This window comes from Rhinoraja longicauda, chromosome 8, assembly GCF_053455715.1.
Source record: "Rhinoraja longicauda isolate Sanriku21f chromosome 8, sRhiLon1.1, whole genome shotgun sequence".
NCBI classification, from domain to species: domain Eukaryota; kingdom Metazoa; phylum Chordata; class Chondrichthyes; order Rajiformes; family Arhynchobatidae; genus Rhinoraja; species Rhinoraja longicauda.
The window spans coordinates 858,539-879,675 of record NC_135960.1 but is presented as its reverse complement, the minus strand read 5'-3'; the positions used below and the strand labels follow the sequence as shown (position 1 = coordinate 879,675).

The window sequence follows — 21,137 nt, the reverse complement described above, 5'->3', positions numbered from 1 at the left end:
GTGTCAGGGGTTATGGGGAGAAGGCAGGAGAATGGGGTTTGGAGGGAGAGATAGATCAGCCGTGATGGAATGGACAATAGACAATACGTGCAGGAGGAGGCCATTCGGCCCTTCGAGCCAGCATTCAATGTGATCATGGCTGATCATTCTCAATCAGTACCCCGTTCCTGCCTTCTCCCCATACCCCCTGACTCCGCTATCCTTAAGAGCTCTATCCAGCTCTCTCTTGAATGGTGGAGTAGACTCGATGGGCCGAATGGCCTAATTCTGCTTCTATCACCAATGAACTTTTGGGAACACAGATCATAGACCGGAGAATAAAGAATGTACCACAGATGACAGAGAGCACAGAACCCAGAACCTGGAACATAGACATGATAACAGAACATGGAACATAGCACATTGAAACTAGAAGGTAGAACAGTCCAGCACAGAGACAGGCCCTTCGGCCCACAATGTCCGTGCTGAACAGGATGCCAAGTTAAACTAATCTCCTATCCCTGCACGTGATCCATATCCCACCATTCCCTGCGTGTCCCTAACAAACTCTTAAATACTTTGACAGTATCCGGCTCCACCACCACCCCTAGCAGCGCGTTCCTGGCCCCCACCCACCACCCACCACCCACATTGAAACGTACAGAATAGTGAGCGGCCTGGATAGAGTGGATGTGGAGAGGATGTTTCCACTAGTGGGAGAGTCTAGGACCAGAGGGCACAGCCTCAGAATTAAAAGACGTTCCTTTAGGAAGGAGATGAGGGGGAATTTCTTTAGTCAGAGGGTGGTGAATCTGTGGGATTCTTTGCCACAGACGGCTGTGGAGGCCACAAGTCAGTGGGTATTTTTAAGGCAGAGATAGATAGATTCTTCACCAGTGCGGATGTCAGGGGTTATGGGGAGAAGGCAGGAGAATGGGGTTAGGAGGGAGAGATAGATCAGCCGTGATCGAATGGCGGAGTAGACTTGATGGGCCGAATGGCCTAAATCTACTCCTATCACTTGTGAACTTGTGAGCCCTCTTCCTGTGAATCTGTGGAGTAGAAAGTTGAGAAACATTTCACACTCAGAGAGTTGTGGTCATCTCCAATCCCATCTGACCATCTCGCCCGACCTTCAAGAGTCAAGAGTTTAGCTTTAGTTTGGAGACAGAGCGCAGTAACAGGCCCTTCAGCCCACCGAGCCCGCGATGCCCGCACACTAACGCTGTCCCACACACACTAGTGACAATTCACACATGCACCAAGTCACCGATTAACCTACAAACCCACACATCTTTGGAGTGTGGAAGGAAACCGGAGCGCCCGGAGAAACCCCAAGCGGTTCACGAGGAAAACGTACAAACTCCGTACAGACAGCGCCCGTGGTCAGGATGGAACCCGGGTCTCCGGCGCTGTGAGGCAGCAGCTCTACCCGCTGCGCCACCGTGCCGCCCAAAGAGTGTTTGATGCCAACGTTGAGCGGCAATGACAATGACTTGCGTTACAAAACAACCGCCTCTCCAAGCTCATGGGCCAGGTGAGGCCCTCCTCAATCACCCCCCCCCCCTCCCATTACCTCCCCCCCATCACCCCCAAAGTCATCTCTAAAATACCAGGGACCCCCACCCAAATATTCCCGGGACACTAGGACACCCCTCTAAACAACCGCTTCTCCGAGCTCCGGGGTTATGGGGAGAAGGCAGGAACGGGGTACTGATTGAGAATGATCAGCCATGATCACATTGAATGGTGGTGCTGGCTCGAAGGGCCGAATGGCCTACTCCTGCAGCTATTGTCTATTGTCTATTGTTATGGGGAGAAGGCAGGAGAATGGGGTTAGGAGGGAGAGATAGATAAGCCATGATTGAATGGTGGAGTAGGCTCGACGGGCCGAATGGCCTAATTCTGCTTCTATCACCTGAACATGGATATTCAACTGTGGGGGTGTCACCTTGGAAACCTGTCCCGTTCTCCCAACCTCCCCCTCGTCCCCACCTCCCCCTCCTCCCCACCTCCCCCTCCTCCCCACCTCCCCCTCCTCCCCACCTCCCCCTCCTCCCCGCACCCCTCAGACCTGAGTGTTGTCTGTACGGAGTTTGCACGTTCACCCCGTGACCTGCGTGAGATTCTGACCTGCTGCCGGGCTCGCTGCGATACTCCTTCACTTTGAGACCCTTTTTCTCTCGTTGACCACTGGGGTGAAAGAGCCCCCCCCCCTCCCAGATTGTTGTCTACTTCCCTCTCACATCTCCCCCGACGTTCATCTCCCTCCCTACACTTGGCACTTTGCCAAAACCTCAACAGGAATTAAGATGCAAATGTGAGTCATGATTATCCTAAAGCCCTTCTGCTTTCTTTCACTTAAGACTCACTCTCCGCCTGTCCCCTCTCTCCACAACAAGGCAGTGAACAGGTCCCGTTGAGCGCTGTTGGTTCTGTCCTCCTGATGCGTGGAGTCTTGTAGAGTCGACCGTGTCCTTTCAACAGGCAGGTAAAGTCTTTTATTCACTGGTGTTTACGTTAAACTCTCTCGCATCGGGACGCATCGCAGCGTGGTTTGGGAACAGCTCCATCCAAGACCCACGAGAAACCGCAGAGAGTTGTGGACGCAGCCCAGACCATCACTCCAACCAACCTCCCTCCCACCGCCTCCATCTACACCTCACGCTGCCTCGGCAAGGTCAGCAGCATAATCAAGGACCAGTCTCACCCCGGTCACTCCCTCTTCTCCCCTCTCGCATCGGGCAAGAGGTACAGAAGTGTGAAAACGCACACCTCCAGATTCAGGGGCAGTTTCTTCCCGGCTGTTATTAGGCAACTGGACCGTCCTCTCACCAACTAGAGAGCGGTCCTGACCTCCCATCTACCTCGTTGGAGACCCTCGGGCTATCTTTAATTGGACTTTACAGGACTAAGCATTATTCTCTCAATTGTAATCATGTGCAGTCTTTCCGCTGACTGGATATCACGCAGCATAAAAGCTTTTCACTGTACCTCAGTACACGTTACAATAAACTAAGCTAACAAACTAACATCTGAAGAAGGATCCCAACCCAAAATGTTGTCTGTCCGTCCCAACCACTGTTGCAGATACAAGGAATTAAGGTGCTTGTATAAAAAGTAGACACAAAGTTCTGGAGTAACTCAACAGTTCGGGCAGCATCTGTGGAGAACATGGATAGGTGACGTTTCACAGAGTGCTGGAGTAACTCAGCGGGTCAGACAGCATCTCTGGAGAGAAGGAATGGGTGACGTTGCGGGTCAAGACCTTTCTTCAGACTTTAGGTTTAGGTTCATAAGGGAAAGGTTCACCAGGTTAAATCCCGGGATGGCTGGACTGTTGTATGTTGAAAGACTGGAGCGACTGGGCTTGTATACACTGGAAATTCGATGGATGAGAGGGGATCTTATTGAAACAGAGACATCACAAAATGCTGGAGTAACTCAGCGGGTCAGGCAGCATCTGTGGAGAACATGGATAGGTGACGTTTCACAGAGTGCTGGAGTAACTCAGCGGGTCAGGCAGCATCTGTGGAGAACATGGATAGGTGACGTTTCGGGTTGGGAGCCTCCTTTCCTCTCCAGATGCTGCCTGACTCACGGAGTTCCTCCAGCACTTAGTGTTTTATCAGAATACCAGCACCTGCAGTTTCTTGTGACTTGACGTTGCAGCTTTATTGACAGTTTAATAACTTGTTCGTGGTTACTGTTGATGTGTAAGTAATTGTATCATTGGTTTCTACAAGTTCCAAATTTGTCACCTGTCAAGTTAACAGTCAATCTTGTTCTTAATAATACTAGGTAAGCATAATAGTGCATTGTGCAGCCAAAGACAAGGTCCATAAAGATCACAGTTGCTGAGGTCAGTGTTGTGCAGTGTTCACCAGCCTTATTGCAGGGTAGAAGTTGCAGGTGGTGGTTCAAACCGAAGGTAGACACAAACATCTGGATTAACTCAGCGGGTCAGGCAGCATCTGTGGAGAGAAGGAATGGGTGACGTTTCGGGTCGAGACCCTTCTTCAGACGGATGTCAGGGGAAGGGGCGGGACAAAGATAGAAGTTAGTCGGAGACAGGAAGACTTCTATCCTCCCTCTTCCCAGTTCTCCCACTAGTCTTCCTGTCTCCGACTACATTCTATCTTTGTCCCACTTCCTGCCCTGACATCAGTCTGAAGAAGAGTCTTGACCCGAAACGTCACCCATTCCTTCTCTCCACAGATGCTGCCTGACCCGCTGAGTTACTCCGGCACTCTGTGAAATGTCACCTATCCATGTTCTCCACAGATGCTGCCTGACCCGCTGAGTTACTCCAGCACTCTGTGTCCGCCCTTTGTGTGGATCTGTATCTCTAAACTAATCTCAACATCCCATTTGCGAATCTTTTTTGTTGTTGCAGGGAATGTCTACCCAGAGGCCCAGCACAGCCGTGTTAAACGGAGATGACTACCTTCCCTTCCCGTTTATTCCGGGGCCTTCTCCGTGTGCGCCGGGGGAGTTTGTGGCCATGAAGCGCTTCACGGCGGCAGTCTGCGGCCTGGTGTGTCTGCTGGCCGTGATCGGCAACCTGTTGGTGATGGTCGTCATCCTTCACAACCGCCGCACCATCTCATCCACGGACGTGTTCCTGCTCCACCTGGCCACGGCCGACCTTCTCTTCGCCCTCTCCCTGCCCTTCTGGGCGGTGGACGCGGTGTGGGGCTGGGTGTTTGGTGACGCCATGTGTAAGGTGGTCAGTATGTTGCAGGAGGTGAACTTCTACAGCGGCATCCTACTGCTGGCCTGCATCAGCGTGGACCGTTACCTGGCCATCGTCTGCTCCGCCCGCTCGCACGGTCACGGGAGGCCGTGGATGGTCAAGCTGGCGTGCGCGGCGGTCTGGCTCTCGGCCCTGCTCCTGTCCCTGCCCGTCCTGTACAAGGGGGAGTTCTACGACTTCGAGACCGACCGGTCCGTCTGCAACGAGGAGCACGACGGCAATTTTGACAAACCGTGGAAAGTGAGCACCAAATTTAGCCGCCTGGTGATCGGCTTCCTGTTGCCGCTGGCCACCATGGGCTTCTGCTACACCATGACCGTGTGGAGGCTGTGCCAGACCAAGGGCTTCCAGAAGCAGAAAGCCATGAAGGTGATCGTGGCGGTGGTGCTGGCCTTCCTGGCCTGCTGGCTGCCCTACCACCTGACCATGACAGTGGACATGCTCCTGAGACTGGGGCGCATCAGTTTCACCTGCCCCATGCGGGATCACCTGGATAGGGCCCTCCTCGCCACCCAGTGCCTGGCCTTCCTTCACAGCTGCGTCAACCCAGTCCTCTACGCCTTCATCGGCGTGAAGTTCAGGAAGAACCTGGCCAACCTCTTCACCTCTAAGGGACTGGAGGACGACACCAACTTGAAGTCGTCCCGCGGACAGAGTGACGTCCGCACTGCGACCACCAGGATATAAGCTGGAAAACAACTGCAGATGCTGCTGTCAATCGAAGGTAGTCGAGAAATGGTGGAGTAACCCAGCATCTGTCAGGCAGCATCTGTGGAGAGAAGGAATTGGGTGACGTTTCGGGTCTAGACCCTTCTTCAGAAATTTGTAGGCTTACAGCAGCAAAGTGGATTGCAAAAATAAATAAGCATTCATTTGTGAGGTTATCCACTTTGGTGGTAAGAATATAAAGGCAGATTATTATCTGAATGGTGTCAAGTTAGGAAAAGGGGACGTACAACGAGATCTGGGTGTCCTAGTGCATCTGTCACTGAAAGGAAGCATGCAGGTACAGCAGGCAGTGAAGAAAGCCAATGGAATGTTGGCCTTGATAACAAGAGGAGTTGAGTATAGGAGCAAAGAGGTCCTTCTGCAGTTGTACAGGGCCCTAGTGAGACCGCACCTGGAGTATTGTGTACAGTTTTGGTCTCCAAATTTGAGGAAGGATAATCTTGCTATTGAGGACGTGTAGCGTACGTTTACTAGGTTAATTCCCGGAATGGCGGGACTGTCGTATATTGAAAGACTGGAGCTTGTATACAGTGGAATTTAGAAAGATGAGAGGGAATCTTATCAAAAATTATAAGATTATTAAGGGGTTGAACACGTTAGAGGCAGGAAACATGTTCCCAATGTTGTTGGAGTCCAGAACCAGGGGCCACAGTTTAAGAATAAGGGGTAGGCCATTTAGAACTGAGATGAGGAAGAACTTTTTCAGTCAGAGAGTTGTGAATCTGTGGAATTCTCTGCCTCAGAAGGCAGTGGAGGCCAATTCTCTGAATGCATTCAAGAGAGAGATAGATAGAGCTCTTAAGGATAGCGGAGTCAGGGGGTATGGGGAGAAGGCAGGAACGGGGTACTGATTGAGAATGATCAGCCATGATCACATTGAATGGCGGTGCTGGCTCGAAGGGCCGAATGGCCTCCTCCTGCACCTATTGTCTGTTGTCTATTGTCTATGTTCACCGGTGTCGGGGGGACCTGTGGAAATCCACCACCATCTCCCTGGTTCTCCCAGCGTTGATCCAGAGGGGGTTCCGCTGGCCCCAGTCCACAAAGTCCTGGGTCAGTTGTCTGTACGCCCTGTCCTCGTCGTCTGTGATGAGGCCGACGATGGCAGAGTTGCCAGAGAACGTTTGCAGATAGCAGTTGGTTGAGCCGTGCGTGGAGTCCGCAGTGTACAGGGTGAACAGGAAAGGAGACACAACTGTTCCCTGCGGAGCCCCAGTGCTCCAGACCACCAGGTCAGAAACGCCATTCCTTGTCCCCACATACTGTGGGCGGTTGGTCAGGTAATCCAGAATCCAGGTGACACACCTGGTGTCCAACCAAAGACAACAACAAAGCTCAATGTCCATAATGGCGGCACTCAGGCACGGTCTGATCCACCGATCCACCTCCAGCCCATCATGGCCACTGGACTCAACCTCAACCTCATCCTCAACCTAATTCGATGTCGTCTTCATCTACACTTCACGCTGCCTCGGGAAAGCAGCCGACATGATCAATGACGTGACCCGCTGAGTTACTCCAGCACTCTGTGAAACGTCACCTATCCATGTTCTCCACAGATGCTGCCTGACCCGCTGAGTTATTCCAGCACTCTGTGAAACGTCACCTATCCATGTTCTCCACAGATGCTGCCTGACCCGCTGAGTTACTCCACCACTCTGTGAAACGTCACCTATCCATGTTCTCCACAGATGCTGCCTGACCCGCTGAGTTACTCCACCACTCTGTGTCCGCCCTTTGTGAGGATCTGTATCTCTAAACTAATCTCAACATCCCATTTACGAATCTTTTTTGTTGTTGCAGGGAATGTCTACCCAGAGGCCCAGCACAGCCGTGTTAAACGGAGATGACTACCTTCCCTTCCCGTTTATTCCGGGGCCTTCTCCGTGTGAGCCGGGGGAGTTTGTGGCCATGAAGCGCGTCACGGCGGCGGTCATTTTTGTGTCTTTTTGCGTATTCACCAGTATCTGCAGTTCTTGGTTGCTACAAAAGAGTGGTTTGTTTTTACTACTTGTGCCTGGAAACGTGAGATTGACGTCCGTAAGCGGGCTTTGCTTCAACATGTTTTCTGTTTGGTTGCTGTGAAATAAAAGACCTTTGGTTTCCACCCAACCTCGATTCTCCTGCTTGTTCAGTTGGTCTTCAACAAAACCTACCGAGTAGTGAGCGGCCTGGATGGAGTGGATGTGGGGAGGATGTTTCCACTAGTTCAATGGTCAATGGTTCAATGGTCAATAGCCAATGGTCAATGGTTCAATGGTTCAATGGTCAATGGTCAATGGTCAATGGTCAATGGTCAATGGTCAATGGTTCAATGGTTCAATGGTTCAATGGTCAATGGTCAATGGTCAATGGTTCAATGGTCAATGGTCAATGGTTCAATGGTCAATGGTTCAATGATCAATGGTTCAATGGTTAATGGTTCACTGGTCAATGGTTCACTGGTCAATGGATAATGGTCAATGGTTCAATGGTTCAATGGTCAATGGTCAATGGTTCAATGGGTCAATGGTTCAATGGTCAATGGTCAATGGTCAATGGTTCAATGGTCAATGGTTCAATGGTTAATGGTTCACTGGTCAATGGTTCACTGGTCAATGGATAATGGTCAATGGTTCAATGGTCAATGGTCAATGTTTCAATGATCAATGGTCAATGCTCAATTGTTAAGGGGTCAATGGTCAATGGTTAAGGGGTCAATGGGTCAAAGGGTCAATGGGTCAATGAGTCACAGAGTGACACAGTGTGGAACCAGGCCCTTCGGCCCAATTCGCCCACACCGGCCAACATGCCCCATCTTTACTAGTCCCACCTGCCTGTGCTTGGTCCATATCACTCCAAACCTGTCCTATCCATGTACCTGTCTAACTGTTTCTTAAACGTTGGGATAGTCCCAACCTCAACTACCTCCTCCGGCAGCTCGTTCCATACACCCACCACCCTCCGTATGAAAAAGTTACCCCTCATATTCCGATTAAATCTTTTCCCCTTCACCTTGAACCTATGTCCTCTGGTCCTCGATTCCCCTACTCTGGGCAAGAGACTCTGTGCATCTACCCGATCTATTCCTCTCATGATTATGTACACCTCTATAAGATCACCCCTCATCCTCCTGCGCTCCATGGAATAGAGACCCAGCCTGCTCAACGGTACGTGTGGCACGGTGGCGCGGCGGTGGAGTTGCCGCCTTACAGCACTTTCAGCAGCAGAGACCTGCAGTTCAATCCTGCCTACGGGAGCTGTCTGTACGGAGTTTGCACGTTCTCCCCGTGACCTGCGTAGGTTTTCTCTGAGAACTTCGGTTTCCTCCCACACCCCAAAGACGGCAGGTTTGATGGTGAATTGGCTTTGTGTAAATGTAAATTGTCCCTAGTGTGTGTAGGATGGTGTTAATGTTCGGGGATCGCTGATCGGCGTGGACTCTGTGGGCCGAAGGGCCTGTTTCCACACTGTATCTCTAAACTAAACTAAACTCCCTACTGCTCAGACCCTCAAGCTCTGTGAACTTCCTTGTAAATCTCTGTTCCATTTCCAGCTTAACAACATATTTCCTATAACACGGTGCCCAGAACTGAGCACAATACCCTAAATGTGGTCTCCCCAACGTCTTATACAACTGCAACATGACCTCCCAACTTCCATACTCAATGCTCTGACTGATGAAGGCCAATGCACCTGTACTCCTAGATCCCTCCGCTCTACAACACTCCCCAGGGCCCTACCACTCACTGTGTAGGTCCTGCCCATGTTTGACTTCCCAAAATGCAACACCTCACACTTCTCTGTATTAAATTCCATCAACCATTCCTCCGCCCACCTGGCCAATCGATCCAGATCCTGCTGCAATCGTTCACAACCATCTTCACTATCTGCAAAACCACCCACTTTTGTATCATCAGCAAACTTGCTAATCTTGCCCTGTATGTTCTCATCCAAACCATTGATGTAGATGACAAACAGTAACGGGCCCAGCACCAAACCCTGAGGCACACCACTAGTCACAGGCCTCCAGTCCGAGAAGCGACCTTCCACCATTACCCTCTGCTTCCTTCCATGGAGCCAATGTGCTGTCCATTCAGCTATCTCTCCTTGGATCCCATGTGATCTAACCTTCCAGAGCAGCCTACCATGCGGAACCTTGTCGAACGCCTTACTGAAGTCCATGTACACAACATCTACAGCTCTGCCCTCATCAACCTTTTTGGTCAGGTCATTAAAAAACTCAATCAGATTTGTGAGACACGACCTCCCACGTACAAAACCATGCTGACCGTCACTAATCAGCCCTTGCCCGTCTAAATGCCTGCATATCCTATCCCTCAGAATACTCTCTGGTAACTTTCCAACTATACATGTTGCTCATTGGCCTATAGTTCACAGCATTTTCCCTGTAGGGCTTCTTGAATTGAGACAATAAAGTCCAATACTCAATAGTCAATGTTCACAATGTTGGTGGAGTCCAGAACGAGGGGCCACACAGCCTAAGAATAAAGGGGAGGCCATTTAAAACTGAGGTGAGAAGAGACTTTTTCACCCAGAGTTGTGAATTTGTGGAATTCTCTGTCGCAGAAGGCAGTGGAGGCCAATTCACTGGATGAGCCAGCACCGCCATTCATTGTGATCATGGCTGATCATCCACAATCAGTAACCCCTGCCTGCCTTCTCCCCATATCCCTTGATTCCGCTAGCCACTAGAGCTCTAACTCTCTCTTAAATCCATGCAGTGATTTGGCCTCCACTGCCCTCTGTGGCAGAGAATTCTACAAATTCACAACTCTGGGTGAAAATGGTTCCTTCTCACCTCAGTTTTAAATGGCCTCCCCTTTATTCTAAGACTGTGGCCTCTGGTTCTGGACTCCCCCAACATTGGGAACATTTTTCCTGCATCTAGCTTGTCCAGTCGTTTTATAATTTTATACGTCTCTATAAGGTCCCCTCTCATCCTTCTAAACTCCAGTGAATACAAGCCCAGTCTTTCCAATCTTTCCTCATATGACAGTCCCGCCATCTCAGGGATCAAGCTCGTGAACCTAGGCTGCACTGCCTCAATTACAAGGATAATCTTACACTTACGAATTCAAAATGTAAGTGCTAGACTAGATTAGAGTATTTTCAGTTTTAGACTGTGGTTTTGGAGTTTAGTGTGAAGTTATCTCTCCCGGAAGCTGGTGACGGATGTGTATACAGATAGCTCATTTCCTGGGCTTTTATAGTTGAGTTGAGTTGAGTTGAGTTGAGTTGAGTTGGGTTGGGTTGGGTTGAGTTGAGTTTAGTATTCACTGGAATTTAGAAGGATGAGAGGGGATCTGATAGAAACATATTAATTTCTTAAGGGATTGGACAGGCTAGATGCAGGAAAAATGTTCCCGATGTTGGAGGAGTCCGGAACCAGGGGTCACACAGATTAAGAATAAAGGGGAGGCCATTTAACATAACATAACATAACATAACAACACTTTATTGTCACTCGGCACAAACACCGAACAAAATTTCAGCAGCCACAAGACACAGCAAAAAAGAAAAGAACACAGGACACACGACCCCAACACAAACATCCATCACAGTGATTCCAAACACCCCCTCACTGTGATGGAGGCAACAAAACTTCCCCTCTCTTCCCCCCGCACCCACGGACAGGCAGCTCGACCCCTACCGAGGCAAACGACACGCACAGCCCCTGCAAGGGGATGGAAGGCCCCGCGGCCGAGCCGCCCCGGGCACCGAAACGTCCCGCGGCCGCACCGGGCGATGTTAAGTCCAGCGGCCGAGCCGCACCGGGCACTGAAACGTCCCGCGGCCGCACCGGGGAATGTTAAGTCCAGCAGCCGAGCCGCACCGGGCACTGAAACGTCCCGCGGCCGAGCCGCGCCGGCAATGTTAAGTCCCGCAGCCGAGCCGCGCCGGGCGATGGAAGGCCCCGCGGGCGAGCTGCGCCCCGGGGAAGAGACCTAATAAAAGAAAGGTTTCCCCCCGCCCCACCCCACCCCCCCACACCCCACCCCCCACCACACATACACAGCCAAAAACAGAAACAAAAACCATCCCAACACCGACACAAACAAAAAAAAAGAAAAAAAAGACAACAGACTGCCAGAGAGCCGCAGCCGTTAGGCGCAGCCAACTCCTCCAACTAGGACTGAGATGAGGAAAAACTTTTTAACCCAGGGAGTTGTGAATCTGTGGAATTATCTGCCACAGAAGGCAGTGGAGGCCAATTCGCTGGATGTTTTCTAGAGAGAGTTAGATATAGCTCATGATTTTGCGCCTGCACAACCCTAGCAGCTGCGGCTCGCCTGCGGTCCCTTTGTCTTTTGTGTTTCTTGTTGTTTTTTGTCTTAATTGTAGTGTCTAGGTATGATGTAGTGTTTGTGGTTGTGTGTTATGTGTGTGTGTGTGTGTGTGTGGGGGGGGGGGTAACTGTAAAACTGTAATATTGTCTCTTCCGGACGGAGACGTGACCTTTGTTTTCTGGGTGGTGTCTCCGTTCCCGCTGCGGCCTACCATCGGCCAAACGCCTGGAGCTGGCAGCCTCCAGCTGGGACCACCTAGGCTCTGGTTCGGACCGGACTCACCATCTGCGGAGATTGACCATCACCACCATTGACTATTGACCATTGAACCGATGAACCATTGACCATTGGCCATTGAACCATTGACCATTGACCATTGACCATTGACCATTGACCATTGAACCACTACCCTATTGACCATTGACCATTGACCATTGAACCATGGAACCATTGTACCATTGACCATTGAACCATTGACCATTGCCCATTGCCCATTGAACCATTGACCATTGAGCATTGAGCATTGACCATTGACTATTGACCATCTGCGGCACTGAGTGCTGCTGCGACTTGTCTTCGGAGGCTCCGGCCGCGGGCCGCATGGACGTCGGACGCCCGCAGGCAGCTCCGGCAGCGGCAGCGTCTTTGCCCGCCCCGGATCGCGGGGCTTGGGTCGGCCCGCCGCGGACCTTTCACCGTCCGGCGCGGCCTGGAATAGGCCGCGGGATTTTCTCTGCCCGGCGGGGGCTTCAATGTCGGTAGCCATGACCGCCCCGACGTGGCAACTCCAACAGCCTGACCGCGGGAGAAGACGGCAGGGGAAGAGAAAATACATTCTGGCCTTCCATCACAGTGAGGAGGGACTGGAGGAGACTCACTGTGATGGATGTTTCTTTTTATTTGGTGTTGGTTTATGATTGTGTGTGTTATTGCTTATTCTTATTGGTCTTACTGTTGGACTGTGGGTAATCTTTCATTTCACTGCACATTTATGTGTTTGTGACAAATAAATTGAATATTGACTATTAGGGCTAACGGAATCACGGGATATGGGGAGAAGGCAGGCACGGGTTATTGATTGTGGATGATCAGCCATGATCACAATGAATGGTGGTGCTGGCTCGAAGGGCCAAATGGCCTCCTCCTGCACCTATTGTCTATGTTTCTATGTACAGTGGTAAGTTTTGTTTTGGCGTACAACTCTGTAAAATCGTCCAGCGCACGTCACCGAGGCCGTAATTCTAGCACCGACAATGTTATTGTCACGTTTACCGAGGTACAGTGAAAAGCTATTGTTGCACGCTAACATATAAACATAGTTGGAGTTTGTGGTATTCAACAGCAAGATGGTTTAGTTTAGAGATACAGCGCAGAAACAGGCCCTTCGGCCCACCGGGTCAGCGCCGACCAGCAATCCCCGCACACTAACACTATCCTACACACACTGGGGACAATTTATTACATTTACCAAGCCAATTAACCTACAAACCTGCACGTCTTTGGAATGTGGGAGGAAACCGAAGATCTCGGAAAAGACCCACGCAGGTCACGGAGAGAACGTACAAACTCCGTACAGACAGCGCCCGTAGTCGGGATCAAATCCGGTTCTCCGGCGCTGCATTCACTGTAAGGCAGCAACTCTACCGCTGCGCCACCGTGCTGGAAAGAAGCTGTTCTTGAACGTGGAGGTCACGGTTTTCAGGCTCCTGAACCTTCTTCCCCATGGTAGCAGCAAGACGAGAGTGTGGCCAGGGTGGTGTGGGTCAGTGAGAGTGTGGGGGGGGGGGGGGGGGGGGGGTGGGTCAGTGAGAGTGTGGGGGGGGGGGTGTGGGTCAGTGAGAGTGTGGGGGGGTGTGGGTCAGTGAGAGTGTGGCCAGGGTGGTGTGGGTCAGTGAGTGTATGGGGGGGTGTGGGTCAGTGAGAGTGTGGCCAGGGTGGTGTGGGTCAGTGAGTGTATGGGGGGGTGTGGGTCAGTGAGTGTATGGGGGGGTGTGGGTCAGTGAGAGTGTGGGGGGGTGTGGGTCAGTGAGAGTGTGGCCAGGGTGGTGTGGGTCAGTGAGTGTATGGGGGGTGTGGGTCAGTGAGTGTATGGGGGGGTGTGGGTCAGTGAGTGTATGGGGGGTGTGAGTCAGTGAGAGTGTGGCCAGGGTGGTGTGGGTCAGTGAGAGTGTGGCCAGGGTGGTGTGGGTCAGTGAGAGTGTGGGGGGGGGGGGTGTGGGTCAGTGAGAGTGTGGGGGGGTGTGGGTCAGTGAGAGTGTGGGGGGGTGTGGGTCAGTGAGAGTGTGGGGGGTGTGGGTCAGTGAGAGTGTGGCCAGGGTGGTGTGGGTCAGTGAGAGTGTGGCCAGGGTGGTGTGGGTCAGTGAGAGTGTGGGGGGGGGGTGTGGGTCAGTGAGAGTGTGGCCAGGGTGGTGTGGGTCAGTGAGAGTGTGGCCAGGGTGGTGTAGGTCAGTGAGAGTGTGGGGGGGGTGTGGGTCAGTGAGAGTGTGGGGGGGTGTGGGTCAGTGAGAGTGTGGCCAGGGTGGTGTGGGTCAGTGAGAGTGTGGGGGGTGGTGTGGGTCAGTGAGAGTGTGGCCAGGGTGGTGTGGGCAGTGAGAGTGTGGGGTGGTGTGGGTCAGTGAGAGTGTGGGGGGGTGTGGGTCAGTGAGAGTGTGGCCAGGGTGGTGTAGGTCAGTGAGAGTGTGGCCAGGGTGGTGTGGGTCAGTGAGAGTGTGGGGGGGTGTGGGTCAGTGAGAGTGTGGGGGGGTGTGGGTCAGTGAGAGTGTGGGGGGGGTGTGGGTCAGTGAGAGTGTGGGGAGGTGTGGGTCAGTGAGAGTGTGGCCAGGGTGGTGTGGGTCAGTGAGAGTGTGGCCAGGGTGGTGTGGGTCAGTGAGAGTGTGGGGGGGGTGTGGGTCAGTGAGAGTGTGGCCAGGGTGGTGTGGGTCAGTGAAAGTGTGGGGGGGTGTGTGGGTCAGTGAGAGTGTGGCCAGGGTGGTGTGGGTCAGTGAGAGTGTGGGGGGGTGTGGGTCAGTGAGAGTGTGGCCAGGGTGGTGTGGGTCAGTGAGAGTGTGGGGGGGGGGGTGTGGGTCAGTGAGAGTGTGGCCAGGGTGGTGTGGGTCAGTGAGAGTGTGGGGGGGTGTGGGTCAGTGAGAGTGTGGCCAGGGTGGTGTGGGTCAGTGAGAGTGTGGCCAGGGTGGTGTGGGTCAGTGAGTGTATGGGGGGGGGTGTGGGTCAGTGAGAGTGTGGCCAGGGTGGTGTGGGTCAGTGAGAGTGTGGCCAGGGTGGTGTAGGTCAGTGAGAGTGTGGGGGGGTGTGGGTCAGTGAGAGTGTGGGGGGGGTGTGGGTCAGTGAGAGTGTGGCCAGGGTGGTGTGGGTCAGTGAGAGTGTGGGGGTGGTGTGGGTCAGTGAGAGTGTGGGGGTGGTGTGGGTCAGTGAGAGTGTGGCCATGGTGGTGTGGGTCAGTGAGAGTGTGGGGGTGGTGTGGGTCAGTGAGAGTGTGGCCAGGGTGGTGTGGGTCAGTGAGTGTATGGGGGGGTGTGGGTCAGTGAGAGTGTGGGGGGGGTGTGGGTCAGTGAGTGTATGGGGGGGGTGTGGGTCAGTGAGAGTGTGGGGGGGGGGTGTGGGTCAGTGAGTGTATGGGGGGGTGTGGGTCAGTGAGAGTGTGGGGGGGGTTTGGGTCAGTGAGAGTGTGGCCAGGGTGGTGTGGGTCAGTGAGTGTGTGGGGGGGTGTGGGTCAGTGAGAGTGTGGGGGGGGGGGTGTGGGTCAGTGAGAGTGTGGCCAGGGTGGTGTGGGTCAGTGAGAGTGTGGGGGGGTGTGGGTCAGTGAGAGTGTGGGGGGGGGGGTGTGGGTCAGTGAGAGTGTGGCCAGGGTGATGTGGGTCAGTGAGAGTGTGGCCACGGTGGTGTGGGTCAGTGAGTGTGTGGGGGGGTGTGGGTCAGTGAGAGTGTGGGGGGGGGGGTGTGGGTCAGTGAGAGTGTGGCCAGGGTGGTGTGGGTCAGTGAGAGTGTGGGGGGGGGTGTGGGTCAGTGAGAGTGTGGCCAGGGTGATGTGGGTCAGTGAGAGTGTGGCCAGGGTGGTGTGGGTCAGTGAGAGTGTGGGGGGGGTGTGGGTCAGTGAGAGTGTGGCCAGGGTGGTGTGGATCAGTGAGTGTATGGGGGGGGTGTGGGTCAGTGAGAGTGTGGGGGGGGTGTGGGTCAGTGAGAGTGTGGGGGGGGTGTGGGTCAGTGATAGTGTGGGGGGGGTGTGGGTCAGTGAGAGTGTGGCCAGTGTGGTGTGGGTCAGTGAGAGTGTGGCCAGGGTGGTGTGGGTCAGTGAGAGTGTGGCCGGGGGGGGTGTGGGTCAGTGAGAATGTGGGGGGGTGTGGGTCAGTGAGAGTGTGGCCAGGGTGGTGTGGGTCAGTGAGAGTGTGGCCAGGGTGGTGTGGGTCAGTGAGAGTGTGGGTCAGTGAGTGTGTGGCCAGGGTGGTGTGGGTCAGTGAGAGTGTGGGGCGGTGTGGGTCAGTGAGAGTGTGGCCAGGGTGGTGTGGCTCGCTGGCAGTCTTCATCTTTTTTCCTTTTTTTTGTTGTGTGTCGGTGTTGGGATGGTTTTTGTTTTTGTTTTTTGGCTGTGTATGTGTGGGGGGGTGGGGTGGGGTGGGGTGGGGTGTGGTGGTGTGGGGTGGGGGAAACCTTTCCTTATTAGGTCTCTTCCTCACGGCGTGGGGCGCGGCTCGGCCACGGGCCTTCCATCACTGGTGCGGCTCGGCCGCGGAACTTTACATCGCTGGCGCGGCTCGGCCGCGGGACTTAGCAGCGCACGGTACGGCCGCGGGGCCTTCAATCACCCGGCTCGGCCGCGGGACGTTTCAGCGCCCGGTGCGGCTCGGCCGTGGGGACTTCCATCCCCTTGCGGGGACTGTGCGGGTCGGTCGGGGACGAGCTGGTCTGTCCGTTGGGCGTGGGAAGAGAGTGGAAGTTTTGTTGCCTCCATCACAGTGAGGGGGTGTTTGGAGTCACTGTGATGGATGTTTGTGTTGGGGTCGTGTGTCTTGTGTTCTTTTTTTTTGTGTGTGACTGCTATGTAATTTTGTTTGGTACCTCGGTACCGAATGACAAATAAAGCTCTGTATTCTGAGAGTGTGGCCAGGGTGGTGGGGGTTAGTGATGATGCTGGCTGCCTTTTTCACACAGCACCTCTTATAGATTCCATAAGTTGATAAGTTGGAGGAGCAGAATTAGGCCATTCGGCCCATCCATTCCACTCTGCCATTCAATCACGGCTGATCTATCTCTCCCTCCTAACCCCATTCTCCTGCCTTCTCCCCATAACCCTTGACACCCGCACTGATCAAGAATCTATCTATCTCTGCCTTAAAAATATCCACTGACTTGTGGCCTCCACAGCCGTCTGTGGCAATGAATTCCATACAGTACAAAATTTTATACTATATATATATTACATATTATATTATATTTTACAAAGTTTTGTATTATATTGATGTTTGTCAGTCAAAGAGTGATACAGCACGGAAACAGGCCCTTCGGCCCAACTTGCCCACACCGGCCAACATGCCACATGTACACTAGTCCCACCTGCCCACACCGGCCAACATGTCATAGAAACATAGAAACATAGAAAATAGGTGCAGGAGTAGGCCATTCGGCCCTTCGAGCCTGCACCGCCATTCAATATGATCATGGCTGATCATCCAGCTCAGTATCCCGTACCTGCCTTCTCTCCATACCCCCTGATCCCTTTAGCAAAAAGGGCCACATCTAACTCCCTCTTAAATATAGCCAATGAACTGGCCTCAACTACCTTCTGTGGCAGAGAATTCCACAGACTCACCACTCTCTGTGTGAAGAAATTTTTTCTCATCTCGGTCCTAAAAGACTTCCCCTTTATCCTTAAGCTGTGACCCCTGGTTCTGGACTCCCCCAACATCGAGAACAATCTTCCCGCATCTAGCCTCTCCAACCCCTTAAGAATTTTATATGTTTCTATAAGATCCCCCCTCAGTCTTCTAAATTCCAGCGAGTACAAGCCCAGTCTATCCAGTCTTTCTTCATATGAAAGTCCCGCCATCCCAGGGATCAATCTGGTGAACCTTCTCTGTACTCCCTCTAAGGCAAGAACGTCTTTCCTCAGATTAGGAGACCAAAACTGCACACAATACTCCAGGTGCGGTCTCACCAAGGCCCTGTACAACTGCAGTAGAACCTCCCTGCTCCTAAACTCAAATCCTCTTGCTATGAATGCCAACATACCATTCGCTTTCTTCACTGCCTGCTGCACCTGCATGCTTGCTTTCAATGACTGGTGCACCATGACACCCAGGTCACATTGCATCTCCCCTTCTCCTAATCGGTCACCATTCAGGTAATACTCTGCTTTCCTGTTCTTGCCGCCAAAGTGGATAACCTCACATTTATCCACATTATATTGCATCTGCCATGCATTTGCCCACTCGCCTAATCTATCCAAGTCACTCTGCAGCCTCCTAGCATCCTCCTCGCAGCTAACACTGCCACCCAGCTTCGTGTCATCCGCAAACTTGGAGATATTGCATTCAATTCCCTCGCCCAAATCATTAATATATATTGTAAATAACTGGGGTCCCAACACTGAGCCTTGCGGTACCCCACTAGTCACTGCCTGCCATTCCGAAAAGGACCCGTTTATTCCTACTCTTTGCTTCCTGTCCGCCAACCAATTCTCTATCCACCTCAACACTGAACCCCCAATACCGTGTGCTTTAAGTTTGTACCCCAATCTCCTATGTGGGACCTTGTCGAAGGCCTTCTGAAAGTCCAGATATAACACATCGACTGGTTCTCCCTTATCCACTCTACTAGTTACATCCTTGAAAAATTCTATAAGATTCGTCAGGCATGATTTGCCTTTCATAAATCCATACTGACTTTGTTCGATGATTTCACCACTTTCCAAATGTGATGCTATCACATCTTTAATAACTGACTCTAGCATTTTCCCCACTACCGATGTTAGGCTAACTGGTCTATAATTCCCCGTTTTCTCTCTCCCTACCTTTTTAAAAAGTGGGGTTACATTAGCTACCCTCCAATCCTCAGTCGCATCTACACTAGTCCCACCTGCCCACACCGACCAACATGCCCCATCTACACTAGTCCCACCTGCCCACACCGACCAACATGCCCCATCTACACTAGTCCCACCTGCCCACACCGACCAACATGCCCCATCTACACTAGTCCCACCTGCCCACACCGACCAACATGCCCCATCTACACTAGTCCCACCTGCCCACACCGACCAACATGCCCCATCTACACTAGTCCCACCTGCCCGCGTTTAGCCCATATCCCTCCAAACCTGTCCTATCCATGTACCTGTTTTATTTATTGAACTTTTATTTATGGAGCACTCTATTGAGTATTGTGTTTACAAACTGTTGTACAAACCTCTTGAGCTGCTGAAAAGTAAGAATTTAATTGAAGATCGACACAAGATGCTGGAGCAACTCAGCGGGACAGGCAGCATCTCTGGAGAGAAGGAATCTCGGGTCGAGACCCTTCTTCAGACTTATAGAGTCATGGGAAAGGGAGACTAGAGACATGGAAGGGGTAAGGTGTGAAAATGACAGATCAAAGAAGACGTTTAGAGATACAGCGTGGCAACAGGCCCTTCGGCCCACCGAGTCAGCGCTGACCAGCGATCCCCGCACACTAACACTATCCTACACACACTGGGGACAATTTTTACATTTACACCAAGCCAATTAACCTACAAACCTGCACGTCTTTGGAGTGTGGGAAGAAACCGAAGATCCCGGAGAAAATCCACGCAGGTCACGGGGAGAACGTGCAAACTCCGTACAGACAGTGCCTGTAGTCGGGATGGAACCCGGGTCTCCGGCGCTGTGAGGCAGCAGCTCTACCCGCTGCGCCACCGTGACGCCTGACGTTGATCATGGAAAATGTAGAACGGTTCATTCTAAGGATTTCTAAGAATTGAATTGCTCAATTTTCGGTGCTAATGACAATAAAACACGACTTTGCACACAGTGACTGGATCCAGCCTCCTCTTCCCTGGCTCCACACTGCCACACAGTGGAAGTGTGTTGCGTTACACGGCACCTGTTGGATGAACTCACGTCAACAATGGCACGTCCATGTCGACCAAACATAGATCGGGCTTCTCCAACTTTAGATAGTTCCTCTGTCCATCTCTTCCCCTCCTCCTTCCCAGATCTCCCTCTATCTTCCTGTCTCCACCTACATCCTTCCTTTATCGTCGTCCCCCGACATCAGTCTGAAGAAGGGTCTCGACCAGAAACGTCGCCCATTCCTTCTCTCCCGAGATGCTGCCTGACCCTCTGAGTTACTCCAGCATTTTGTGAATAAATACCTTCGATTTGTACCAGCATCTGCAGTTATTTCCTTAAACATAGATCGGGCGATCGTTTCATTGAACGCCTGCGCTCTGTCCACCTGATCTCCCGGTGGCTCAGCACTTCAACTCCCCCTCCCACTCCCACACTGACCTTCCTGTCTTGGGCCTCCTCCATTGTCAAAGTGAGGCCCAGCGCAAATTAGAGGAACAGCACCTCATATTTCGCTTGGGCAGCTCACACCCCAGCGGTATGAACATTGACTTCTCTAACTTCAAGTAAGCCTTGCTTTCCCTCCCTCTCCACCCCCACCCCCACCCCTAGTTCTCCGACCAGTCTGACTGTCCCCCTGATAAAATGTTCTCTTTGTTTGCCTCGTTGTCAGTTTCCCCAGGCCAACGATGATCTATTCTACAATTTCCTTGATATTTGTCTCCTTTGATCTCTCGATTTCACACCTTACCCTTCCTTATCTCTGTGTCTCCCTCTCTCCTGACTCTCAGTCTGAAGAAGGGTCTCGACCCGAAACGTCACCAATTCCTTCTCCCCAGAAATGCTGCCTGACCCGCTGAGTTACTCCAGCATTTTGTGTCTATCTTTGGTTTATGGGGAGAAGGCAGGAACGGGGTACTGATTGAGAATAATCAGCCATGATCACAATGAATGGCAGTGCTGTCTCGAAGGGCCGAATGGCCTACTCCTGCACCTATTGTCTATTGTGTTGGGTCCACTGTTGTTACATTAATGATCTGGATGATGGTGTGGCAAATTGGATTAGTAAGTATGCAGATGATACTAAGATAGGTGGTGTAGTTAATAATGAAGTAGATTTTCAAAGTCTACAGAGAGACTTGGGCCTTTTGGAAGGGTGGGCTGAAAGATGGCAGATGGAGTTTAATGCTGATAAGTGTGAGGTGCTGCATTTCGGTAGGACAAATCAAAATAGGATGTACAGGGTAAATGGTAGGGAATTGAGGAATGCAGTGGAACAGAGGGATCTGGGAATAACTGTGCATTGTTCCCTGAAGGTGGAATCTCATGTGGATAGGGTGGTGA

General features: G+C 52.2%; 2 protein-coding genes across 3 annotated transcripts in view; one reads left to right on the top strand and one right to left on the bottom strand.

The window, feature by feature from the left end:
* The window catches only part of LOC144595701 (C-X-C chemokine receptor type 2-like), a 350,033-nt gene that overhangs the window by 33,761 nt on the left and 295,135 nt on the right, over positions 1-21,137 (bottom strand). The gene's annotated exons all lie outside the window — the stretch shown is intronic.
* Positions 498-7,480, top strand: LOC144596157 (C-X-C chemokine receptor type 2-like). Of its 2 annotated transcripts, none has more exons than XM_078404334.1 (4): positions 498-1,516; positions 2,382-2,470; positions 4,376-5,459; positions 7,268-7,480. In XM_078404334.1, the coding sequence occupies exon 3, from the start codon at positions 4,379-4,381 to the stop codon at positions 5,420-5,422; it is 1,044 nt and encodes a 347-aa protein (XP_078260460.1). In that variant the 5' UTR covers positions 498-1,516; positions 2,382-2,470; positions 4,376-4,378; the 3' UTR covers positions 5,423-5,459; positions 7,268-7,480. The 2 variants fall into 2 exon arrangements, with proteins under 2 accessions (XP_078260460.1, XP_078260459.1); XM_078404333.1 differs by having other exon boundaries at positions 2,346-2,470.